The sequence below is a fragment of the Pezoporus occidentalis genome, unplaced genomic scaffold, assembly GCF_034315485.1.
Source record: "Pezoporus occidentalis ecotype Australia unplaced genomic scaffold, CSIRO_AGI_Poc_V1 ctg49, whole genome shotgun sequence".
Taxonomy (NCBI): Eukaryota; Metazoa; Chordata; class Aves; order Psittaciformes; family Psittacidae; genus Pezoporus; species Pezoporus occidentalis.
In genome coordinates this window covers 993,358-1,016,060 of record NW_026915824.1, presented here as the reverse complement: position 1 = coordinate 1,016,060, position 22,703 = coordinate 993,358, and the positions used below count along the sequence as shown (strand labels likewise).

The following is a 22,703-nucleotide window of genomic DNA, read 5'->3' as shown; positions in this document are numbered from 1 at the left end:
AGGTCATATTACACGATTCACGTCGGGAATTTTCAAGTACTGGACAAACACCTGAAGTACTCTTCTGACAGTCGGTTTCCAGGACACTGTGGTTAAAGCCGGCAGGACCGAAGTCTCCTCCCACCTCCCTGCATAGCCAGCAGGGGCTCACAGGCAGCGGCTCTCGCTCGTTCGCGCCGGCGGGCTTCGATAAACGCCGTGTAAGAGACGAGTCTCCATAGGCCTCCCGGCGCACCCGGGGGGAAGCGAGGCGGCTCTGAGCACCGTGTATATGGGGAATCCGCAGCCGCGAAAGGAGCCGACAACACACCGCCACCGCCCGAGTCAGACTGCCCCACAGCTACAGCAACCTCCTGCCTTTTGCGACAGTATCGCTCAGCGAGGCAGCTTCATTTACGGCAGGCAGCCCCGTTTACGGTGGTGTGGGTAGTCTCCCGGTGGCGATTTGCGGTACTAGAGGAAGTGGCGGGGCCGGCGCGCACGTGGAGGTACGGCATGAACGGGGGGAAGGGGGGGAAGCCACGCGGGACAAAGCCATTGGCGGCCGTTGGACGTTCCTCAGCCCCTCTCCTGCCCCGCAGCACTGAGGGCTGCGTCGTGCTGCGGGCGGGGGTCCCTTCACCATGTTCCTGCATTGGCATCCCTGTGCGCAGGCCGCACGAGGTGCCCCGCGGGCCCGTCAGGTGCTGTGGGCGCATGTCGTTACCGTAGAACTGTAGAATGGTTTGGGTTAGGATCCTAAAACCATCCAGTTCCCCCCGCCCCCCGGTTATGAGCAGAGACACCTTCCACAAGACCAGGTTGTTCCAAGCCCCGTCCAGCCTGGACTTGAGCATCACAAGGGGTTGTAGTGCTGCGCCGCTGGGCTGGGGCTGGAGAGCTGCTGTCTGCTCCGGGGGCTGTGGACTGTCGCCCTCAGCCCTCGGCCACTCAATCCCTGTATGACTGAAAAGCACGCTGTCACTGCTGGTCAGTTTTTACCGGTAGGCATTGCAGTGTAAGCTTGGTGTAGGCTAGGTTTTTCATGCGCCTTAGTGTTTTTGTTGAGGACTGAAAGGTCTAACTTGCATTAACAAACAGGCTCTCAGGAGACTTTAATTTGTACAGTAAAACACAATTGAAGTATTTTTTATCTTTTAAACAGCTATTTTTAGGAGGCAGTAGAGAATGTCTTTTCGTGGAAGAGGAAGTGGAGGAGGAAGAGGAGGTGGAGGAGGAAGAGGAGGCGGCTTCAATCGAGGAGGAGGAGGTGGTGGTGGTGGTGACAGAGGTGGCTTTAATCGTGGTGGACGAGGTGGCTTTGGAAGGGGAGGTGGACGAGGAGGCTTCAACAGAGGCGGATATGACCAGGGGCCTCCGGAAAGTGTAGTTTGTAAGTTACATTGAAAGGCTGTGTTTATGTACTTTAGAATGGCTGCTCCAGATCTTTAGCTTGCTTGTTCTTTATTTCAGTACTGGGAGAGTTCATGCATCCCTGCGAAGATGACATTGTTTGTAAATGTAAAACAGAAGAAAACAAGGTGCCTTATTTCAACGCTCCTGTGTACCTGGATAATAAGGAACAGATTGGCAAAGTTGATGAAATCTTTGGACAGCTGAGGGATTTTGTATCCTTCAAAAAAATGTGTGATGTGCAGTATTTTGTTTTAAAAGGCTGATTGGTCATTAAAAGGCTGATTGGTTATTAAATGGAATTTCTATAGGGTTTAAAAATAGTTGAAGGCTTGGCTACCAGTTAGATGTGAACAGTCACAAGTCTAGCTGCAACTGTTGGTGTAAGTAGGTGCCTCATGCACATTAGGTGTCTATCATAAAGCTTTTTCTGTATGATAGAGTACCTTATGTCAGTCATTACCAGTACTGGCAGATGTCTTTTGGATCCATTGTGGTTCAGGGTGTTTCTTCTTACGTGACAACAACTTTTCTTTGTATCTTACTCACCTATAACAGAGCTGGATCAAGGGACTGGTGTTTTTGTGCATTAGGGGACCTTGCTCATGCTTCAGTTTATTACTTAATTACAAAGTTGAGTTTGTGCTAGGGTGTTTTATTGCTCATTGTCCAGCTTCTTACTTAAACTGCCAGTAAAGGTGGGCTTGTGCTGAGATGTCTTCTTGCAAAGCTGGCTTGTTGAGATTGACAGAATTCATGACATAAGCGGCACAGCAGGATGTAACCCTGTAACATGTCAGTAAGGCTTAGCCTGTGTTGGGTGAGTATCAGTAACTAGGTACATACATTTTCCTCTACCACAGTAAGTGAGAAGTAAAATATACAGGTTTAAATCACTCGCTCTCTGAATGTATTAATTTGCAGATTACATTTTGTATCAAAATTACTTGGATTTCAGAGACTTGTTTTCTTTCTACAGTAATGTATTATGAAAATGCGTTACTTGATTTTGCAGTAACTCCTTGCTTCTTGAGTTTTAAGTAAGAAGAGTTGGCCAGCAGCTCTTTTGATCTTAGGAACTGTATACCAAAGTCTTTGGGTGCTGGAGTGCTAAAGGACTTCATACAATACTGCACATGGGGTTCCAGAGCGTCTGTCACCTCACTGGGATGAGGCTGGGCATATAATTGCTCCGGCAGTCCCTGCTGGCTCTTATTTTTCCACAGCCTGCCAGTCATATCACCCAGCAGCAGCACTAGCAGAGCCCCTGCAGCATGAGCCTTGAGGTCACCCTGGGTTGTTCCTTGCTATACAAATTTGCTTCTTTACAATTCTGTTTTTATGTGCTCTTTGCACGGGATGTTCTTCTTTACGCTTTAATCATGGAAAATAAAAATGGTTTTACCACAGAATACTGTTTTTTATAACTGTGTGAAAGTTCTCAGAAAAATTGCAGGTATTTGCGCCTTAATTGTAAGTTTCCATTTGCAGTGGTGACATTTAGCTTTATTTATAAAATACCAATTTAGAGAATGTTTGAATGTGCCAATCAAAATAACAAATTCATTTCTTTTTCCTGTTACGTTCCTTAAAGAAACTAACAGTATTTTTCAGTGAAACTGTCGGAGAATATGAAAGCCTCTTCATTTAAAAAAATGCAAAAGGTTAGCCAATCTCAATAACAGAATGCTATTGTATGTCATTGGTTAGATAAATCTACTCTGTTACAAGATAATGAAAGCTTTATGAAGCTTTTATTAACAGCTAGTTGTTCTATGTAAACATAAATATTAATTTCTTCTTTCTCACTTTTCTATCTGCCATGTTCTTTCTTCTCCCTGCCCTCCAAAAACCAAATGAAACTCATGCAAATATCATCTGTATTTTAGTAACTTTATAACACTGTGATTCATTTCTTGTGTTCTTTCTTTATTTGACTGTTTGCAGAGGAAAATTTGACATAAAAAGACCAAATTGTGGATATTTGTAAAGGGAGATATTAATGTGCTCTTTAGTATTTGTTTTTTCAAAGTCTAATTGAACTGTCTTCCTACAGTTTTACATTGACCCAGCAAAGCTACTACCACTTCAGAGATTTTTGCCAAGGCCACCTGGAGAAAAAGGTGCTCCCAGAGGAGGTGGTAGAGTAGGACGTGGTGGTGGACGTGGAGGAGGAAGAGGTGGTGGCAGAGGTAAGGTCTCAAGAATGGAAGCTGCAGAATGTTGTGGTTTTTTGTTGTGGGATGGGTTGTTTGAGTTTCTTTTGTTTTTTTTTTTGCCCTTTTTTGGAGGGGGTGGTTGGTGTAAAGCTGCAGTTGAATACTTTATCAACAGTAATATTGCAAAGAAAAATGTTATGCATATTCCTGTTTGACTCAATGGAAGAGACGTTGTCGCCCTTCCAATGGCAAGACCTAGGTTTCTGTAGCTAAATAACAGCTCCAAAGCATAGGGAGGAGAGTTATGCTGATACGAAACAAAGACAGAAAGCGTCTGAGCAAACTTGTGGTTAAAGGCTGTAGATAATAAACACTCAAATCTGTCAGCAAAATCTGTATTTGTAGTATGTTCTAGTCTGGACAAATACTTGAAATGCATTGTTTGAGAGAGAGGTGAATGACCTGGTAGATTTCATTCTTCTTTGCTTTTTGGAGATTATTTGCCATGTGCTCCTCAATTAAAGCTGATTTTTTTCTAACATCACAGTGTTCTGCATCTTCTCACTACTCTGCCCCTTTGCAGCAAGGCACAAGTATCTCAAAGTTGTTTTGGTTTTGTTTGTTTATTTTAATGTTCTGTTGAGTTTTAGTTAATAATTGTTAATGAATAGTTGTGATTATTTTATTTCTGTTACGAAAGAAAAGTTTTGTTAGTGTCTGGAGTATTTTGGACATGGTATACCAGATATTAAAGAATACCTAAAATGCTGCAGATGGTCCCTAGGAGAGACAAAGTACCAGTAGCTGACGTGGTAACTGTCCAGCAATTGACTGTTTTTTCTTGTTGCTGTGCTTTTCCTTTCAGAAGATGTGAATGAAATAAGTTGTTATGCTTAACAAAGAATTTATATGCTCTTCAACGTATAATTTCTTTCCTGTGTCTAGGAGGATTTGGAGGAGGAAGAGGTGGAGGAAGAGGAGGAGGGTTCAGAGGAGGAAGAGGTGGAGGAGGAGGAAGAGGTGGAGGAGGATTCAGAGGAGGAAGAGGTGGTGGAGGAGGCTTTCGGGGTGAGTGTGTGGTTTTTATATTTCAGTAGTAAGAATGGCTCCTGATTTCTAAAGTTTTAAATATTAAACAGGATGTTGTGTTTTTAATCTCTTGCAGATGTTTATAGTTTATAGTTCTCTGTAAATAGAACTATAGAATAGAACTATGTAAATAGAACTATAGAATAGATGTTTATAGTTCTATGTAAAATGTTTCTGTGCATCACAGTATCTAGCTTAAACTGAAGCACAGCAATTTATGCATTTTTGATGTGTATATAAGGCCATGTTAGTTTTTTGCGTTCAACAAGGACTATGAGAACAGGTAATGTTCTGTTATTTTATTCTGTCAACTCATTTACTGTTATGTGTATAATTTATTTGCTTTAAATGCATCTTGTCTAAGATGTGAATTGTTTGTTCTGTTTCTCTTCCCTTTTAAAACAGGAAGAGGATATTAAATATGGAACCATGAATAGCTCCCTGCTGTCTTACCATATCATCTGTGTAAGTGAAGAACAAGGAAAAAACTTTCTAAAGGACGCTGAAAAAGTTCTTTTTATGAAGAACTTGAAGCTGTAAAATAACAGTTATTTTTACACTTAATGACTGTTGATCAACACGTGAGGAGAGCATAGCTCCAGGCAAAGAACTGCAGACTCTTCAGAATATACTTGACCTTTTTTAACTAAGCCAAATCCAGTGTTGTCCTTAAACTGCTTGTTTCTGAGGAGTAACGTAGTCAATGCTTGACTTCATGTTGGAGTTTGGAGTAAACAATCAGTTGAAATGTTTTTTTAAAACACTGTACAGCTTCACTACATGCACATTCATCAGTATGAACCTGTTACCTGTGTGTGACTGATCCCTAGTTCTCGTCCTCTTTTTTTATATTGAATCTTCTGTGTTGCTCTAAAGTGGACATGCCTTTTAAGCAGCCTTTATGAACCTTTTTTTTACAAACTAAACTTCAAAATTTTGTGTTGTTAAAAAATTTGTTTATATGTAATTATGTGTAAAAGAAAAGGAAGATAGTAAAGGATATTTTGTGGATTTTTCTGTGTAAATATCAATGAAAGCCAGACACATTAAGACATCTTCTTAAAAGTTGCTGTCTAATGAATAAGACAAGGTTAATACTATTAAGTCACCTAATTGTATCTAATTGTATGGATATTAAAATTGCTGAGGGTTTTTAACTGGTCCCACCTCCCCCTTAGCCTGTTTCTCCTGAGGTTTTGATGTCCTGGCACTGCACCTCTTTGGTGCTCTGAGCTTGCACAGGTCTAAGATTAGATAGCTCGTCGTAGGGCTCCTCTGCCCACGGTGATTTTGGTTAAGCATTGCTTGAAAAAGGCATGAGAAAGTCTGCACGAGTCTGGTCTCTTTAGTTGGATGCCTTATGAGAACTCCTGAAAAGCTGGTAACTGTCTCTTAATGATGGAAGAGAAGAAAGTTCTTTTCTGCTCTTTTAACTTTGGAAACGAAATAAGAATAGGAAAGTAGAATCGCCCTGGATTTTATACAGAGCCAGGAGTCCGTTCACAGTCTCATACCAAGCACTTCTAAAAAGGGATCTGTAGAATAATCTACGTGAAGGTATTTTCAACATCTTGTGGAAAGTAGTAGATTTCAGAATTCATTGTACTGTTACGCTTTCTAATGAATGCAGTAACAGGCAGATGAGTAATGTTAGCCTTCTGCTTAGTAAAAACAACCAGGTAATTTGTCAGAACCAGGATTGGCCAGTTATTGGTCATTTTAACAAACTTGACTGTTAGTTTGAATAGTCTCTGGAACAAAACTTGATGTAAAGTAGCAAAGCAAATGTTCAAGAATTCAATGAAGTCTGAACAGATACTGCATAGGATAATAGATAAAAATGCTACCAGCTTAAAAAAAAACCCAAAACACAGATTTCTGCTAGATCTTTTTTTGTGAGATGAAACTGAAGTCTACTGTTCAATCACAGCACAATCAGGAATTGAGGGATAGTGACTACATTCCTGGTATTGCTACAGACTTAACTTCAACCAGGTCAGTTTAAATCAAGACCTCTGGAAATGTTTAGACTTTTGTTGCTGTGTATTGTTAGGCCTAAGTGACTTGGGCTCTGAGTTAAGGTATTGTAGACAAAATCCTATTGCATCTCTGGCATACCAACTTGCAGTTGAGCAATACCAACCTGCAGTGAAACTGGAATTGTCACTACTTTTGTGATACTTGTACTTGCATCCTCTGTTGTGCTGAGGATGGTCTGCACTGATGCTTCAATAGCTAGCTGCAGGTAGCTGAAGCTGACTTAAATCTTTCCTTCTGGCTGTGTAAGACTAACATAACACGGTGCTCAGTCCTACACCCAAATTCATGTTCTGCTTTGCTATTCTCACAGCATACTTTAGGGACATCCTTTTTCCCAGGATATCAGAAGACTACTGTCAGGACTTTTAAATTGCATGATGTGACAGCTGACTTCAATTGCGTGAAGGACCATCTTTCAGCCTGGGACAAGAAGTGTATGCTTCAAATCTCACAGCAGATGGAGCAGTGAGTCAGCCTAAGCTGTTGCAAGGCCAAAGCAAAGACTTCTACATCTCTCTGCAGAGGGGTTAAAGAGCAATATCCATTGCTACTCCAGAGGAAGGATCAGACTTGCTTATAGCGAATTGGATTGCAGCCCCAGCTGAGAAACGCATGAGGAGTATTATGGCATGCCCTGTGCGTACAAACAGTGTTGGATGGGATTAACACAAATATCCAGAAGTTTATAACAGATCTTTGCAGAGGTTGTAGGACATCCAGATGGTAATGGAAAAGTGTCTTTAGTGACTAGGTGTGAAATGAGCTTCCCCATAATGGGGAAGGATCATGTTTGGTTGTGGCAAGGCCCATCCAGTCTCTGGTCCCTGTTCTGCCTTGTTTTCTATGTGCCATGGCATGACCCTGTCCTCCTAATGCAAGTAGCTGCTAACTGTAACAGATGAAAATTCAGTACTTTCAAAAAATTAAGGCATGTTTTGTGTGCAGTGAGATGCTGCAATGAACTAATACAGGTTCTCAATTTTATATGACTCCTTCCTCTCTGTCTTAAATTCTTTATTCAGTTCCTATCCAATTCTGTCTCTGTGCTCCCAGTCCTAGTAAGTGAAGTGTTTGAGTGTTATATATGTGCTGACAGATATCCTAGGCTTTTTCTGCAGAGAATAGGAAAGGTGGGCTCACCAGTACCTTGACAGAAATAGGTATGTTGTCAGAAATGGGAAGTTTCAAGTAGCTGTAGTGTCTAGGGGAAAAAAGGTCGCAGTGCAGTCTGTACTGAAGAGGATGGGGGAAGGTGTTGGTGGCAATTTGGGCTTTCAATGGCAGTTTGGTGTTCCCTGTATTTCCCCTCACTGGCAGCCTTTGCAGCAGATCCTGGGCCACCTAAAGAACTCCTCACCTCCCACTGCTGCAGGAACATGAAGGGGGTTGTTCTCCTGCAATACTCTGAAGCTCAGGAAGAAGACAAGCCTCAGAGCACCCCAGGACACAGCAATAGTGGTGTCACCTACCTGTCTTCTTGTCCACTTGTCAGTGTCTCTGTGTGCTCACTGTTGGCAGAAGCAGAGTATTCAACAACCAAGTCCTGTTTTAAAAAGGCAAGTGAATGTGTTAGCCACTGCAGTATTTGACCCAGGCATAGGGTCTGACTTCCAGCTGATCTTGAAATGACAGCTAGTTAATCACTAGGGTCAGATTGCTTAAAGGTTTTTTGAAGACCTTGTGCCTTTTGTCCTTGCCAAACTAAAATTCTGGTTTTGTATCTTTTCTATCTAGGATCTAGATCCTGTGAAGCAGAGGGTAATACATGGAGGTGTATTGTAAAGCTTAAATTACTGCCCATGGAGAAAGCTTTAGTGCCTCTGCATTCCTATTTGGAGGGATGTTTTTAATCCTTGTGTTTTCTGTAGTTGCTGGGGTAGGATGGTTCAATATAGTTCATAGAGTTGCTGCGTTACTTTGACGGAGAAATTTGATGAAGTATGGAAAATAATTGGGATATTTTAATGTATGTCTGCAGCGCTGGCTGTTGTAAACCAGAAGGCATTCTCTAGCATTGACGCGAAGTTATGGATGTTTGCCTGAAGCCATGCTAGATAGTCACATACATACTGGTGCAAAGTTATTTGCAGTTGTACAAAGCATTGTCTTGGCAATAAACAGTGTTGTTCTAACAAAAAGCATAGCTCCTGCGTGAAGTATGACAAGTAAAAAGCTTTATGGAGTCACGTATTTTTCAGGGTGTTTTCTTTAATTGGCTGAGAATCTCTTTAGACCCAGACTTTTCTAATCAACAGTTTAAATCTAGTAAAAGCCTCTGGGAGGGAGGAAAAAACCACTTGTTTTCCACGGAGTTTGAACCCTTTGCACCTGAAAACAAAAGGGACGTTCTGCCTCATAGAGCCCTCTAGTGGTGATGTGCTTAATAAACGTGGGAGGGTTTGGTTTGGGTTTTAAAGTGGTTATCACCGAAAATAGGAGAGGGTTTGGTTTGGGATTTATTGTTCTTAATGCAAATGGTAAGTTTCTCTCATCACTTGTGGATTGAAATATACTTTACGCATAACCAAAAGCAACTTGCTAAACCCTTGTACTAACCTTGTACTAAAAGTACTAAACTTTTAATCAGTTTTGCATTGCCCCGTATCTATAGAGATACTTAAATGCTGATGAATGACTTAAATAGAAATTGTGTTTTGTTGCTATTGATCTGGGACAAGTGGGAAGTAAAAGCATCATCTGAGGTTATAAAATGTCCCTCCGACACTAATAATGCTGTCTGTTATTGGAGGATAAAAACTGCCTGAGGTTTTGGATTTTATTTTATTTTTTTTATGCCAGTATTAAAAAGCAATGTGGTAAGCCATATTTTGTCTGTCTTAGAAGCTGTGGTTCAAACTTTGTGGATTATTTATGTACTTTAACTCCTTTATCTTCTTGGCTTGTTACATGAACTGCAGTGTTCTAGAAAAAACTTAACTATTAGGTTAATGGTAAGTAATGCCTGCCTTTAATTTTGACTTTTTTCTCTTAATTCTTGTTGCTGTAAAATTAGTCAAATTTCAGAGACGAGGAGATGGAGACAATGTGGTGGTGTCTAGGATAGACTGCACATCTTAGAAACTTGTGTTTTAAGCAACAAGTATGTATAAAATCTGTAAGGTCTCATTAACTGCTACTTTAAGTCTGGAATTCTGTCTGAACAAAAATAGTAATGCTTTACGTTAATGAGACATCCAGCATTGTAAGCTCTGAGATGCTTTTGAAAATCTTGCCAAAGTTTCAGGGGGGGAGGAAAGCAAAAATATCAAATTATCACTATGCTTTTATCTTTTGAAGCACTAGGGAAGTGGCTTCATTGCCAAACAGATCATCTTTCCTTTCAGAACCCTCCCACCCTCTTGCTGCCTAATCCTCCTCTGAAAGGAAAAGTACTGTAATAATAGAAGTACCCTGTGAGTGTAGATCTGTGGCATTAAAGGAAACGTTTGTTGCTAGAATGGTGACATGATCAGCCGTAGTAATGATGACTAAATGCCATGACAGCACAAGTTTAGTATTAAACTTTTCTTACCTTTAGATTCAGATGGATGAAAGATGCAGGATGTCTGTTTTGGAAAGCTGAGGAGTGGGAGGGAATGCTTTATGAGTATTTAATGGGTTAGAGAAGGGAGAGCTCTTCAGGTATACTTCCTTTCTGTGTAATGGCCATATTCTTCAACACTGTCTGTGTCACTACATCCTTATTGCTGATCAGAAGACATGACCTAGTCTGGGAACTTGCTTGAGCTGCCTGTGAGCCAGGTACCACTCAAGAACTACCGCTTGCTCATCCTTGTCATTTTTATACCCAGTATGAGCTCAAAACTGGAGACAAAAACTGTATGAAGGGGAACCGGTGGGAAGCACCTTCTTTGATTACTTATACTGATACTGCAAATAAGCTGTTTGGGCAAGGGTTTATTGCAGCTAATACTTATGCAAGATTTTGTAAAAGGTCTTTACTTTGTTGTGCTGCTCATCATGGAAGAGAAGAAAACGTAAGCTTCTGCTGCTCAAGGCTTTGGAAAATATATAATAATTTTCTGCCAGTAACATGCTTTGGAAAATTTGCCCAAAGTAAGCTTAGGTGTGTGTGCGGGGGAGAGGGAGAGTGTTCAGACTGGTAAGACATATTCAACAACTGTTTGTATTTTAGAGATGTAGCAACTGAGTTTTCTGAAAGTCATGCTTCAGGAAAATATCAGACTGTGTTTGTCTTGGGTCTGTGTCAGCTTGAGAGTTTAAATCAAGCTGAGAATCTTGAAGAAGTAGGTCTTTAAGGCTTTGAAGGCGTGTAATTTAGAGTGAGTGTATCTGCTTTTAAAAAAGTCAACATCGTGTCTTTATGTTGTGCTGTGGTTTTGTGTATTCACTGTGATGATGGGAGTTAATTCCAAGGCAGGCTGACAACCAACTGACCTGATTCAGCTTTTGTTGAGGTTTCTGAAGCATTGCACAAGAGGTTTGAAGGAAAAAGTTTGGGAGCATGTGACAGTTAATCTCTTTAGCAGTAAGAATGAAGTTTAAGCATACTGTTGGAAACACACTCAGGTCTGTGCTGCTCTTTGTTTTAATTAACAATCTCCTGCATAGATTGGGAGTGTAAACATACTTGCACTTTAGTCCAATTAAATTGTGCTTGGAGGCTGTCAATGGCGGGGGGGGGGGGGGAACTCCCTCCTACTCCCCCCCCCCCTTTTTTAATTGTTCAGTGAGTTTGTTGTTGAATAGTGAAAGAATTTCCCTGGCAGGGTTTTGTAGTGTTTTGTCCTCTTGATGAGTTATTGCAGCGGGTAGGCGACAGTCTCTTTTGTTCAAAATGCATTGGAATGATTCATCCAATTCCTCAGAAAGTGACAATGAAGCTCATTCAGCCTTTACGCAGACTGAGCACAACGTAGTTGCAGCTTACTTAATCACAGCAGGTATGGGTATTGGCAAATAGTTGCATAACTGTTTAAAATACAACTGTAGTTCTGAATGTTCATTTTGTATAGTAACAGAGATGGTGTTTCATTTTGTGTAGCACAAATGTCTGATGACTCTTCTCCATAGTTTACTGACATGTTAGCAGGCTGACTGAAGTGTGCAGAAACATCTAAGTTTTCTGCTCTATATTTGAAGGTAGCATTGTGTGTTGAAAAATATATTTTGTTGATATGTAATTATAGAAGAGAGTAAGAATTAATTTCTGCCAGCTTGCAAAAGGGATAAAAATAGGACATAGCTGTCACATCTTGCATTTTTCTGTGATGTGCTTGAAGCTATCTTGAGATTTCTCCTGGGCCACATGTTTGTAGTAATATATGTGTAGTCTGAGCATGTGAGCGGGTGTCTGTTAGGGGGATGTAAGGGGAAGGGTTGGAATGTGACTTAGAGGGAGGGAGCTGGCCATTAATCACAGAAGAGCAGACTCTGGTTGCAGCTGTATTTTTCACCAATGACACATGTTAGAAAAAGCACACTGAAAGGCTTGACATCGTGTTCATTCCCTGTGACTGCAATGGCCTTTGGCTAAACTTGAATAATTACATTTGATTCCCCCCCCCCCCCTTGAAAACTTTCTCATTGTTATAATCATAACTGCTTCAGTAATGCCTTTTTTTGAGCATTGAGAGCTATAGCAATGAAATATCAATGTGACCAAAACCTGAAACTGTCTTTAAAAATAGGCTTTCTATATCTTTATTATGGAAAATCAGATCAGTTTATAAATACTTTTTTTTTTTTTCCCCACAGGCTTTACCATACATTTTCTATGCTATTATTAGCTTTTAAAATACATTAAAATATTAATGGACTTTAAGTTTATATGAAATAGTATTGTGGATGGTCTCATTTTATTTAGCATATCTATTTGAAGTGGTATCAAAGTGATGTTCTGGTTAAAGGCTATTTTTGAATGCAAAGGCAATAATTTATTTCATATTTTTAGAGAAATTGCTAGAACAACTACACAGAATAAGTAGACTTGTTATGAAGCTGTAGAGATGAATTATGGTAATGTATTGGAAGGCTGGATACACTCTGCAGTACTACAACAGTATTTGCAGGTAACTGGATCTATTATGTGCTGCAGATACGTATGATATTTGTTATATTTTTAATTTAAATTGGTTAGATTGTATGCAACAAGGTGGTCTTTTCAGATAGCTATCTTTTCAGATAGCTTGGTGTTAGGGATCAAAGCTATCATAGGTGATCAATGGGAATAGCTAGAATCAACCCAGATCTTCTTCCTTAATCTTACAAGGAAATTAAATGTCTTTAAAAAAGCAAACAAAAAGTTGGATTGCTTTTTGTTTATTTGTTTTCCTCTTATAATTGCAGGAGCCTAGTAACTCGCCTGTAGGCTGGGCTTAGCTTTCTTAATGAGGAATCTTTTTGACAGTAAGATCTATAACATCTTTGAAAGTATGATTAATTGCATTGCAAATGCCTTACTACCACAGATCTCACCTCTGGAAAATTTAAGCTGTGTTAGTAAACAGATGTCTAAGAATAAGAATGAAGCAGAGGTACAGTGCTCATCATTATGTTGCTTTTTAAAAGGTTTGAATTCTTATGCAAATAATTGCTTCGTTTTCTGAGAATGAAGTAATTGTTGAGTATTGCACTCTACAGTGGCTAGTGTATTAATTCTAGTGATGACCACAAGGATACTCAGGCTGCAGGAAGCAATACTACTTCATGGACATCTTTCATCTTACAATGGTGAAATGCTCTGGTATCATTTTAAAAATGCAAAGTAAATTGTGTTATACACAGACCTAACCTTCATTGTTTTGATGCTACTACATGTGCCTTGCTTAACTTTAAGGCTTTTATTTACATTTGTTCTGCCTTTCATTTTCATTGCTTCCCTGGGAAGGAGGAAAGTAAATTCTTCTGCTCTTGATCAGGTTATGAGGCTTTTATCTTCAACTTCATAAAGCTACAAGGCTTATTTAAAGAAATGTGGGAATAGTTGTCTAACCCTAGGATGCTTCACAGGCCAAGTGGCAGCATCCACATGTTGTATCTGAATCACATGAGTTTGTCCCAGTTGATGATTTCAGGCTACTGAAAGTCTTGGGCTTGATCTGCACTCCCTACCCTCTAAGACTGGGCTCTGAGGCACAGGATTTAACTGTGTCTAGCAGGATCTTTCCTTCACCCCGAGGATACAAGTTTATAGCCCTGGTGTATTTCTGATTTCATTCTTGGTAGCTGTAATATCTGTTAAAGCATGCCTCATAGGGAGCCTGTGCTGTTTTATAAAGTGGTAGTTCTATTTTGTGAGATGACATACTACCTGTCAACTTGAAAGCTGACAGAACTGGCACTGCAAGTGCTTTTACTGTGTGTTGGTTTCAGATCAGATCCCCAGCTCCTTGCTTTTTTGCATTTTAGGGCCTCATAGCATCACCCTCCTGAAATGTGTGACTATATGAATATGGCAGCTGATGACATCTATGTGGCTATGCACCTCCAGCATCGTCTGTAATGTAAAGTTGCACTAGGCAGGAGACTTGCACTTGAGAGCAGAAATGCTTGGTGTTTAAAGAGAGAATGGAAAGAGAGACAACCAAGAATTAATTACATTTTTGCTACATTTAATTTAAGTTACAGAATCTGTTGTGAGAATTTCTGTGATGTAGGAGATTGTATTGGTTAATGCAATGTTGCAGTAAAACTCGCTGTGTGAGTTTCAGGTATAATAAAAAGGGTACATATTTATAGGAATGAAATTGAGAAATTCCGTTTAAAGGATGAAGAATTGGTGTTGTCCTTATTGTCTGTTATCTAAAGAATCATCTTTGTTACATTTTTATGTATGTTACAGAAGGCTTTCATTTTGCCCTTTTGCATACCTGTCATGTCTCGCTGAACATAGTGGTTCAGATGGTACTTCTGATGTGTATTTGACCCTAGGAATGCCTTAGTTCAATGCACTGGGGTGTGTGCTGTTATTTATAAATCTGTTTATTGTGTTCCTGTGGACTGCCAAGGATGGAGCCCACAGGACTTCCCATGCTTTAAAAGAATTTTCATGCTTTGAAGGAATTTTCTTCAAAATTCAGCTGTACAGCTGAAGTACTTGAAACTGATTCTTGCCTTCAGGTTTTCTAACCTTGCTGATTTGAGGTTGTTTGAACTGCAGCATGTTTGTAGTCTGCATATAAACTGATGTTAGGGGTTTTTAACTCTGTGCTGCACCATTGACAGTGACAGATGTGAAAGAACATTGTATAATACTTACAAACCTTACTGCCCTTTCCACAGAGGCATGTCACAAAAGCTAAAGTGTGTGTGTCAGTTTTCTGGTGGAGTCAATAGAGAAGCAGAAATCCCATCAGTGAAGGTGATGGCCAGCAAACTGGAGCAGGATGGGAAGTGACTGTGAAAGAAGATGAGTCTGCTTTTGGAAGTCTACATTCAGTATGACAGCCTCAAGCTCCTTACAGAATTATGCCTCCAGTCTGTGATGATGAAAACTACAGTGTTTTGATTCATAGGTGAAACTTCTTAAATAAAAATTAAAAACAAACAAACAAATCCCACAAAACAACCCCCCTGAAAAACTTTAAGGGTCATCTCCATGGATAACATGTTAACAAAATAATTCCACTTGTTCATTTAAGGTGCCCAGGCTATACGAATATTTGTAAGTTTAGGATTTGGTTCAGTGACACTGTAACAGCTATGTCAAACTACATGATCTGAACAACTCACAGACTCCTGTTATTTACAAGTTATTTTTTTCATGGCTGTGTTTGCTTGAACATGTTGGAATTCTCCATTTTATTGATAAAAGCGTCATTGGAAAAGTTTTTCTCTGCTTGTCAGGCATCTGTCTTCTTCACAAAATTGCACTTGACTGAAATTACTATTTGTTTAGGACATAGATACTCCAACAGGCTATATTTTCTTCTGCATGTATATTGCTGGCTGGTGGGTACCTTTGGTAAAGTTTCCCTTTTTCTGTTTTTACAGGAGTGGTAAGCATTTTCAGTAATATTGTTGTTTTGGGCATCTTTGTTAAATACAAAGAGCTTCGGACAGCAACCAATGCAATAATTATCAACTTGGCTTTTACTGACATTGGTGTTAGTGGCATTGGTTACCCCATGTCTGCTGCCTCAGACCTGCATGGAAGCTGGAAATTTGGATATACTGGATGCCAGGTATTGCAATTAAGTCAGAGAGAAAGTTTTGAGCACTTAAAAGCAAACTGAGAAATAAGCAGTAGCTCAACCTCATATTAGTTCTTTTGAGATAAGATGGACATGCAAAGTTTGACATTAGACCTGAAGCTGATGTTCTGCCATGTCAACAATGTCTGGATATAGGATTTTGCATGTGATTTTCAAAGTGTAACATTATATTTATCAACTAGAGATTTGAAAATAGCTTTAAGAAGACATAGGAAACAAAATCCTCAAATGAAGAAGGTTATAGTAACATATGCACATTTGATGACTTATTTGATAATGAAAAGACTTTGGATGTGACTACAGTTTTGATTATGAGTTTGACAGATCTTAATGAGTTCTGCTTGGCCAATACATGTTCTTTCAGATTTCTCTATTACGATATCCAAAATGAAGGTCTGCAAGGCTAAGGCTAAGATTTAGCTTAGTTTTAATAGCTGTCTATTTTTAAAAATAATCTGACTGAAAAATTATACTTCCATAGCAGAAACATAGTGCCCTTTGCTCTGAACTGTGATTTAAATCTCAAGTGTCCATGAAAATAGGTAGTAATATAAAGGTGTATACTGAAAATGTGACTCAAGAATAACATTAGCAGCAATACACATTTCAGACCTTTATATAATGGATATTTATAATAATCAGAGTTCACTTGCCTGACTTATTTCAAGTTCAAAATTCAGTTACTGTTTGACAGGAAGCCTCACTTAACATCTTTGTACTTAGGCTATCCTGTAGCGGGTTGAAGTTGATGTGAAATCTCAGTACCAATGGTTTGGAGTTCACTTGACACACAGCTCCCATCAATCTAAACCAAATGAATCCTGTGAACTGAGATGGTTGAATGTCATAACCACTGTTGGTATGTAATCTGGCACAGGGTGCTATGTTTCTTGGGTGCCAGTGCTAACACAGCCTTCCCAGTCTTTCTTCCTGATCTCACTGCCCATGGGATGACGGGGCAGATGCATTTAGAGCATGTTGGGATTGCAGCATCTGTCACCCTGTGCAGCAGATCTGACACATGTAAAAATGGAGTCTGATGGGGAAAATCAGTGTACCACATCTGTGAAATAAGTGGAAAGAGTGACAATTCAGGATCTCACATTTGCTAAAGCCATAACCTTTTTGATGAATCAAATGCTGTTCAGATTTCCTTCAACTTATACCAAAACCATGAATTGAACCCCTTCAACCTCCAGACTCTGAATCTCAAAATTTACTTACTGAAGTATGGTGTTTTTTTTCTTTTTAGACTGCTGTTTTTAGGATTTCTGATGCACACACAAGCAGGTTGCTTTTGAAACATTTAATTTTAAATGAGCCATCTCCAAATTGCCTTCACTGATTTAGTTCTTTCAGTACCTTGCTTATGAAAGAGAACACAGCCTGAATGTAATGTATTAGTGCCTTCGATTCAGTCCACGAATTTGTGCTTGTACATTTGACAGATTTCTCAGAAAATGCTTTTTTGTTTGTGTGTTTTAATTTCAGATCTATGCTGCATTAAATATCTTTTTTGGGATGGCGAGTATTGGTTTGCTCACTGTTGTTGCAGTTGATCGTTACTTGACAATCTGCAGGCCTGATATAGGTACTGTACTTATGATAAAAAAAATGTTCACTGTTGAACTTCTGTGAAATAATAGTCAACTGTTTTCTCATAAATGACTCCATAATTACAGTGCTAGGCATAATTTGAATTTACGGCATGATCCTGCAGTACTTGGTTAAGTAAATTATCTAGTTGGCATGAATAATACTGCTGGAGACAGTGAATTTTTCACAATTAGGCTCTTATTCTGTTTATAAGTTGTATTTTCGTGGTTGTTTGCAGTCTTTGGAGGACAGTATCTATATACAGAAGCACATGAAAAGCCTCCAGCTGTGGGAGGTTTTGAAGCAGGTGTTTGCTTCTGCTGTTGTGTTAGCGCTGAACTGTACGTTTTTCTCTCCTCTCTGTTACAGCCATATTGTCAATACAGACATATTGTCACAGTTAATTCCTGCCCCTGCAGTCCTGCAAGTGTGTACTGGAACGCACTGTTGCATAATAAACTTTTTGACGTGGGGTTAGGATCAGGTATTGCCTGTATGATGTGAGTTGGAGTGGATGATGGTATTTAGGTGGTGTTACAGGTTCAGCAGTATGAAATGATATACTGCAGTGTTCAGGAGTGTAGGCCTTTGAAAGGATCATTATTCATCTAGTATGTGCTTTCTGGAAGCCACTTGTTGCAGTTCAACTCTGGAAAGAAGCAACAGATGACAACGGTTTGTGATTGTATGTGTTTGGCCACAGGGAGAAGAATGACTGCCCGTAGCTATGCCACTCTAATCCTTGCTGCTTGGATAAATGCAGTCTTCTGGGCTTCCATGCCTACTGTAGGCTGGGCTAGCTATGCCCCGGATCCGACTGGAGCAACATGCACAGTAAATTGGAGGAAAAATGATGTGTAAGATTTCCCTTCACCCTTTCTTTTCAGTTTGCTGTCTCATTGAAGGCTAAGCTTATTTAATTCTCCACCCTCTGAGTATAACTTCTGTCAGAAGTATGAGGTGTAGTTTATAATAATAATTTTAAAAATATGGAAATAATATAGAGCAGATCTAGAAAAAATACAGGAATTGAGCTGTGCTTGAAAACAGCAAGATTTGTAGGTGCTAATAAGAAAATTAAAGCTAAAGAAAGTTTTCCTAATTCTTTAAAAGCTTGTTTTAGAATTTCAAAATATCAAAATCTTTAGTAACTTTTACTGAATGGCTATTTGTAAGTTACTGTGTTTTGTTTTTCTGTTTTATCAGGTCCTTTGTTTCCTACACAATGAGTGTAATTGCTGTTAATTTTGTTGTACCCTTAACAGTCATGTTTTACTGTTACTACAATGTTTCCCGGGCAATGAAACAATATGCCAGGAGTAACTGCTTGGAAAGCATCAACATAGACTGGTCTGACCAAGTAGATGTGACAAAGGTATAGTAAATTAGGGCATGTTTTATTTTAAGCATGTTCTTTAGCATTAAATCTTGGGGCCAAAGGAACATTGCAGCCTTTTAAGCATTTCTGTTTCCTACATTTCCCCTTTTCCTTTTGTACTAAATATAACTGAAATTCAGCCTAGGTGAAAACTCTTGGCTTGACTTATAACACTATATTCTTTACTTTTGGCCTAATACTCTTTCCAGATGAATAGCTACTTTGACGCCTGGGAACAATCTGAATTTTCCTTGCCTCTACCATTCTGTCAGTACACAGAAATATACCTCAGAGGTGTCCATCCTAGGAGGACTTTTACTCTTTGTGTCTGTAGAGTCCTTAGGCTTTCTGCTAAGTAGGTAGGGGTGTCTGGTCTGAAATGGACTAGCCAACTCTGATTTGAACTCATGGCCTAGAAATAAAAGTACATTTCCAAGCTCCCAAAATGTGTGATTCTGATCCCTTGTACTTTTCAGTCTGTTAAGCTTATCTCTTATGTAAACAGTAGCAAATACCAGTTATGGCATAAAATGATATATTCTTCCTGGAAGGTTGACATTCTTTTAACGTCTAAAAGTCCTTTAGAAAGCTTGAAGCTCACTAGCTACTTTGATTTTGTGTAAAGATGTGATTTATAGCTGGGCATGATAAGTGAGAGAGAATTGGGCAGACAAGTATGTACCTATGCTTTTGAATTACTTATCAATGCAAACTTAACATTCCTTGGAAAACTTTATCATTGCTAAATTGTGAAAAACAGTACTTTTACCTACAAATAATAATCTAACCATTTTGCTCTTCTTAAAAACTTCCACAATGCTTAAAGCTGAGGATTCAGGTATAAATTTAAGCTCATATTTGTGAAGAAAATATATTTTTGCTGTTTTGCAGTTGAAGATACCAAGTTATATTTTGGAAAAAAATAAAAGGATTCAATCTTTGGAGTTTCTTTTTTGGAACTGGACTGCTTGCTTTTGCAACAACTGGCATCTTTAAGCTTCTTTACATTATTATTGATATGTGTGACATTTGTATTTAAACAGGAATCTTCTGTGGAAAGAGTCACTCTGTTTATTGGTTGTGCTCTGGAAGAGCTCACACAAAGTAGCCATTTACTTCTTGTTTCTCATTTTGTTCATCACAGAAAGACTAAGACTATAGGTAAACAACACTAGGGAATCCTATACATACAAAGAGCCCTGCAGGTTTGTCTGTTTATTTAGTGATTCGTTTTGTCCTCTTGATTAGTTTGACATTTTCATTCCAGTTTCAGTTACTGGTTCATGTCCCTGACAAAAACCAAAGAGGTCTGCCCCAGCTGATTCCTCTCCTAACCTTCCATTACCCTTATTTTTTTGCAGTTCATTTCTAGCTGGGGTGTGGAGTCTTCTGGGGTATGAGCCCCACGTGCCCGCACTGTTCTCTCTGACAGGCAGGCAGAGAAGACGTAACTGCTCAGATAGCTGCTCAGCGTGATGCTTGAACATGGCTATCATACTTCATTAAATCAGACACTTCTGGGTTCCATAAGTATATGGACTGAGCCTTTGTATCCAAGAACATTTACTTTCTTTAATTTTACTGTACCACAGTTAAACCTTATTAAACAGTTTTATTTATTAACATCTTTATGAAATATTTGGTTTAGATTTTACTCTCTGTTCATATTTTTTATTTGTAATAATGTCCTAAAGTGACCTGTTATGGTGGTCTTAATTCATGTGTGAAGTCATCTCTGGCCATTGAAACTTCTGCTGGAGAGATTTAGCATGATAAATAGTGCTGACTGTGAAGGAAGATTGTACATAATGAAGTCACAACATGCCAAAATACATGATGGTGTGATGTGCTATTAAATCCCCAGAGTGAGATTTCATTATGACCTGTCAAAATTTGTCAGGTGTGCTTGTTTACATGTTGCTATTTGGGTCTGCATAGCTCTGTTTTCACAAAGGTGCATGTGCCTTTGAGGTTAGGTTATAAGGCCTTTATCTTCAGGTAATACTGGTTACGAGTCTGTTCCTCTTCTTTTACAGATGTCTGTTGTGATGATTGTAATGTTCTTGGTGGCATGGTCTCCATATTCTATTGTGTGTCTGTGGTCTTCCTTTGGAAACCCAAAGAAAATTTCTCCTGCAATGGCCATCATAGCTCCTTTATTTGCAAAATCTTCCACATTTTATAATCCCTGCATTTACGTCATTGCAAACAAAAAGTAAGTGCTCCCAATTTAATACCACTCTACTTGATGATTTTAGCTAATCATATAACTATAGTAGGTTCATCTGAAAAATATGATTAGCAAAGAGGTCAAAGGGTAAACCACTGATGATTTAACAAAGATGACCTTTCGGACAGGAAACCCTAAAAGAAATTGTTTTGATCATCATAAGAATATACTAAATTGATAAAGATTTTTGAAAACACATTAACACAGCTTTTGTAAGACAGTTTTGAAAGTCCCTTTGTGGCTTCTCAAAGGGACTTATGGATTTTGGGTTGCATCAGCAGTAAACTGGCTTTAATAACTGTGGCCAAAATGTGTGGCGGCTTAGTGACATGTAAATTCTGTAGATTTCTTTGCTTGATTTGGGATGTGTCATATTCTGACTGATTAGGATGGATTGACACCGTTAAAGTAAATAAGCTAGACCTATTCATCTGTTTTGAGCAAGCATATCAAATGCTCTAACCAAGCCAATGCCTCTGACTGAGAACTGGGTTTTGCAAGGAAGCATCCTTCCTTTCTCTACTACCAATCTAGAAGCAGAGCCTGTGATCTCTGTCTAGGTGAACTTACCTGATCCGGCTGAAAAAATCCATCTAATTTTTTTCACCATTCTGTAAGTTCATCTTTGTCATGGCTATACCCTGTCCTGGGATAAGCAAAACCTGCTGTGATGCCTGTTGTAGAAGAAACTTAACTGAGTTAAGTTCATGTACATGGAATTGAAAAAGACTTGGGTCCTCTCAAATTCCAAATACACCATTTTTTTATGAAGTAAGGTTTACTGAAGTTGAAAACTGTTGTAATACTGAAGGTAGCTTACCCAGTGTTTCTTGGTGTTTGGTTCTCCAGCTAATGATCTTTCCGTTTTCCCTTTCTTGCCTTTGCAGGTTTCGGAGGGCAATCTTGGCAATGGTGCGATGTCAGAGAAGACAAGAGATAACCATAAACAACGCCTTGCCCATGAGTGTATCACAAAGTGCACTGACGTCGTAGAACTCATGTCATTTGCATGCATGAGTTAAATGGAAAGGAGTGAAATCTCAGTTAAAGCTAATTAATCTTTCGAAAGATTAATCTTTTGGAATAATTATCTGCCCCAGACAGCTGTTTCTGTTAATCACAATAATCTGTTTAGATAGGTTAAGAAGGCAAAACGACAAAACCCATTAAGACTTTAGGTTTTGAGAATGGGGTTTATTGGCCCAATATGTCTGTCCCAAACAAAAAGGGGTAGTGATCACTGACTCTTACAGTGTGGACAACGTGACACAGGGCAAGGAGAACCTGAATCAGGAAGTGCTTAAATTCAGTAACATGGATTTTGCACCTCTAATTCCTTTCATGAATTACTTTTTCTCATCTTCCCTTGAAAGTTTTCCAGACTTAAAATATTCTGGATTCTCCCTGTGTGAATATATTTCTATAGAAGGTGTCCATGTTGGTATGCTTTGCAGAGTTCTGTTTCTGTGAATATATTAGCAAAATATCTAGCCAAACCCAATAGCACCTGTTACCAGCTCTTAGGAATTTTAAGGAGTTTTTGTATATTTTAACGTATTTTTAAAGTTTTTGCTCACACAACCAAATGAATTTGTAGGAAAGACAGCTTTTGTTTTTAGTAA

At 39.1% G+C, this 22,703-nt stretch overlaps 2 protein-coding genes across 3 annotated transcripts; both read left to right on the top strand.

Moving 5' to 3' along the window:
- The first annotated feature begins 410 nt into the window (after nt 1-410).
- GAR1 (GAR1 ribonucleoprotein) lies at nt 411-5,800 on the top strand. Of its 2 annotated transcripts, XM_062636639.1 has the most exons (7): nt 411-488; nt 1,155-1,372; nt 1,453-1,607; nt 2,997-3,056; nt 3,449-3,584; nt 4,497-4,619; nt 5,046-5,800. In XM_062636639.1, the coding sequence occupies exons 2-7, from the start codon at nt 1,168-1,170 to the stop codon at nt 5,057-5,059; spliced, it is 693 nt and encodes a 230-aa protein (XP_062492623.1). In that variant the 5' UTR covers nt 411-488; nt 1,155-1,167; the 3' UTR covers nt 5,060-5,800. The 2 variants fall into 2 exon arrangements, with proteins under 2 accessions (XP_062492623.1, XP_062492622.1); XM_062636638.1 differs by lacking the exons at nt 4,497-4,619; nt 5,046-5,800 and having other exon boundaries at nt 3,449-4,437.
- Nucleotides 5,801-11,407: 5,607 nt separating this feature from the next.
- Nucleotides 11,408-22,691, top strand: RRH (retinal pigment epithelium-derived rhodopsin homolog). Its single transcript, XM_062636637.1, has 7 exons — nt 11,408-11,605; nt 15,657-15,847; nt 17,369-17,468; nt 18,177-18,330; nt 18,680-18,848; nt 20,888-21,066; nt 21,969-22,691. The coding sequence occupies exons 1-7, from the start codon at nt 11,500-11,502 to the stop codon at nt 22,072-22,074; spliced, it is 1,005 nt and encodes a 334-aa protein (XP_062492621.1). The 5' UTR covers nt 11,408-11,499; the 3' UTR covers nt 22,075-22,691.
- The last annotated feature ends 12 nt before the right edge of the window (nt 22,692-22,703 follow it).

Excerpts from the sequence above, each read along its gene's own strand:
- GAR1 (XM_062636638.1), top strand. The coding sequence starts at position 1,168 with ATGTCTTTTCGTGGAAGAGGAAGTGGAGGAGGAAGAGGAGGTGGAGGA. Across the intron at positions 1,373-1,452 it reads GCCTCCGGAAAGTGTAGTTT|TACTGGGAGAGTTCATGCAT; the intron begins GTAAGTTACATT and ends TCTTTATTTCAG. Across the intron at positions 3,057-3,448 it reads CATTTAAAAAAATGCAAAAG|TTTTACATTGACCCAGCAAA; the intron begins GTTAGCCAATCT and ends GTCTTCCTACAG.
- RRH (XM_062636637.1), top strand. The coding sequence starts at position 11,500 with ATGCATTGGAATGATTCATCCAATTCCTCAGAAAGTGACAATGAAGCT. Across the intron at positions 18,331-18,679 it reads AATTGGAGGAAAAATGATGT|GTCCTTTGTTTCCTACACAA; the intron begins GTAAGATTTCCC and ends CTGTTTTATCAG. Across the intron at positions 21,067-21,968 it reads TACGTCATTGCAAACAAAAA|GTTTCGGAGGGCAATCTTGG; the intron begins GTAAGTGCTCCC and ends TTGCCTTTGCAG.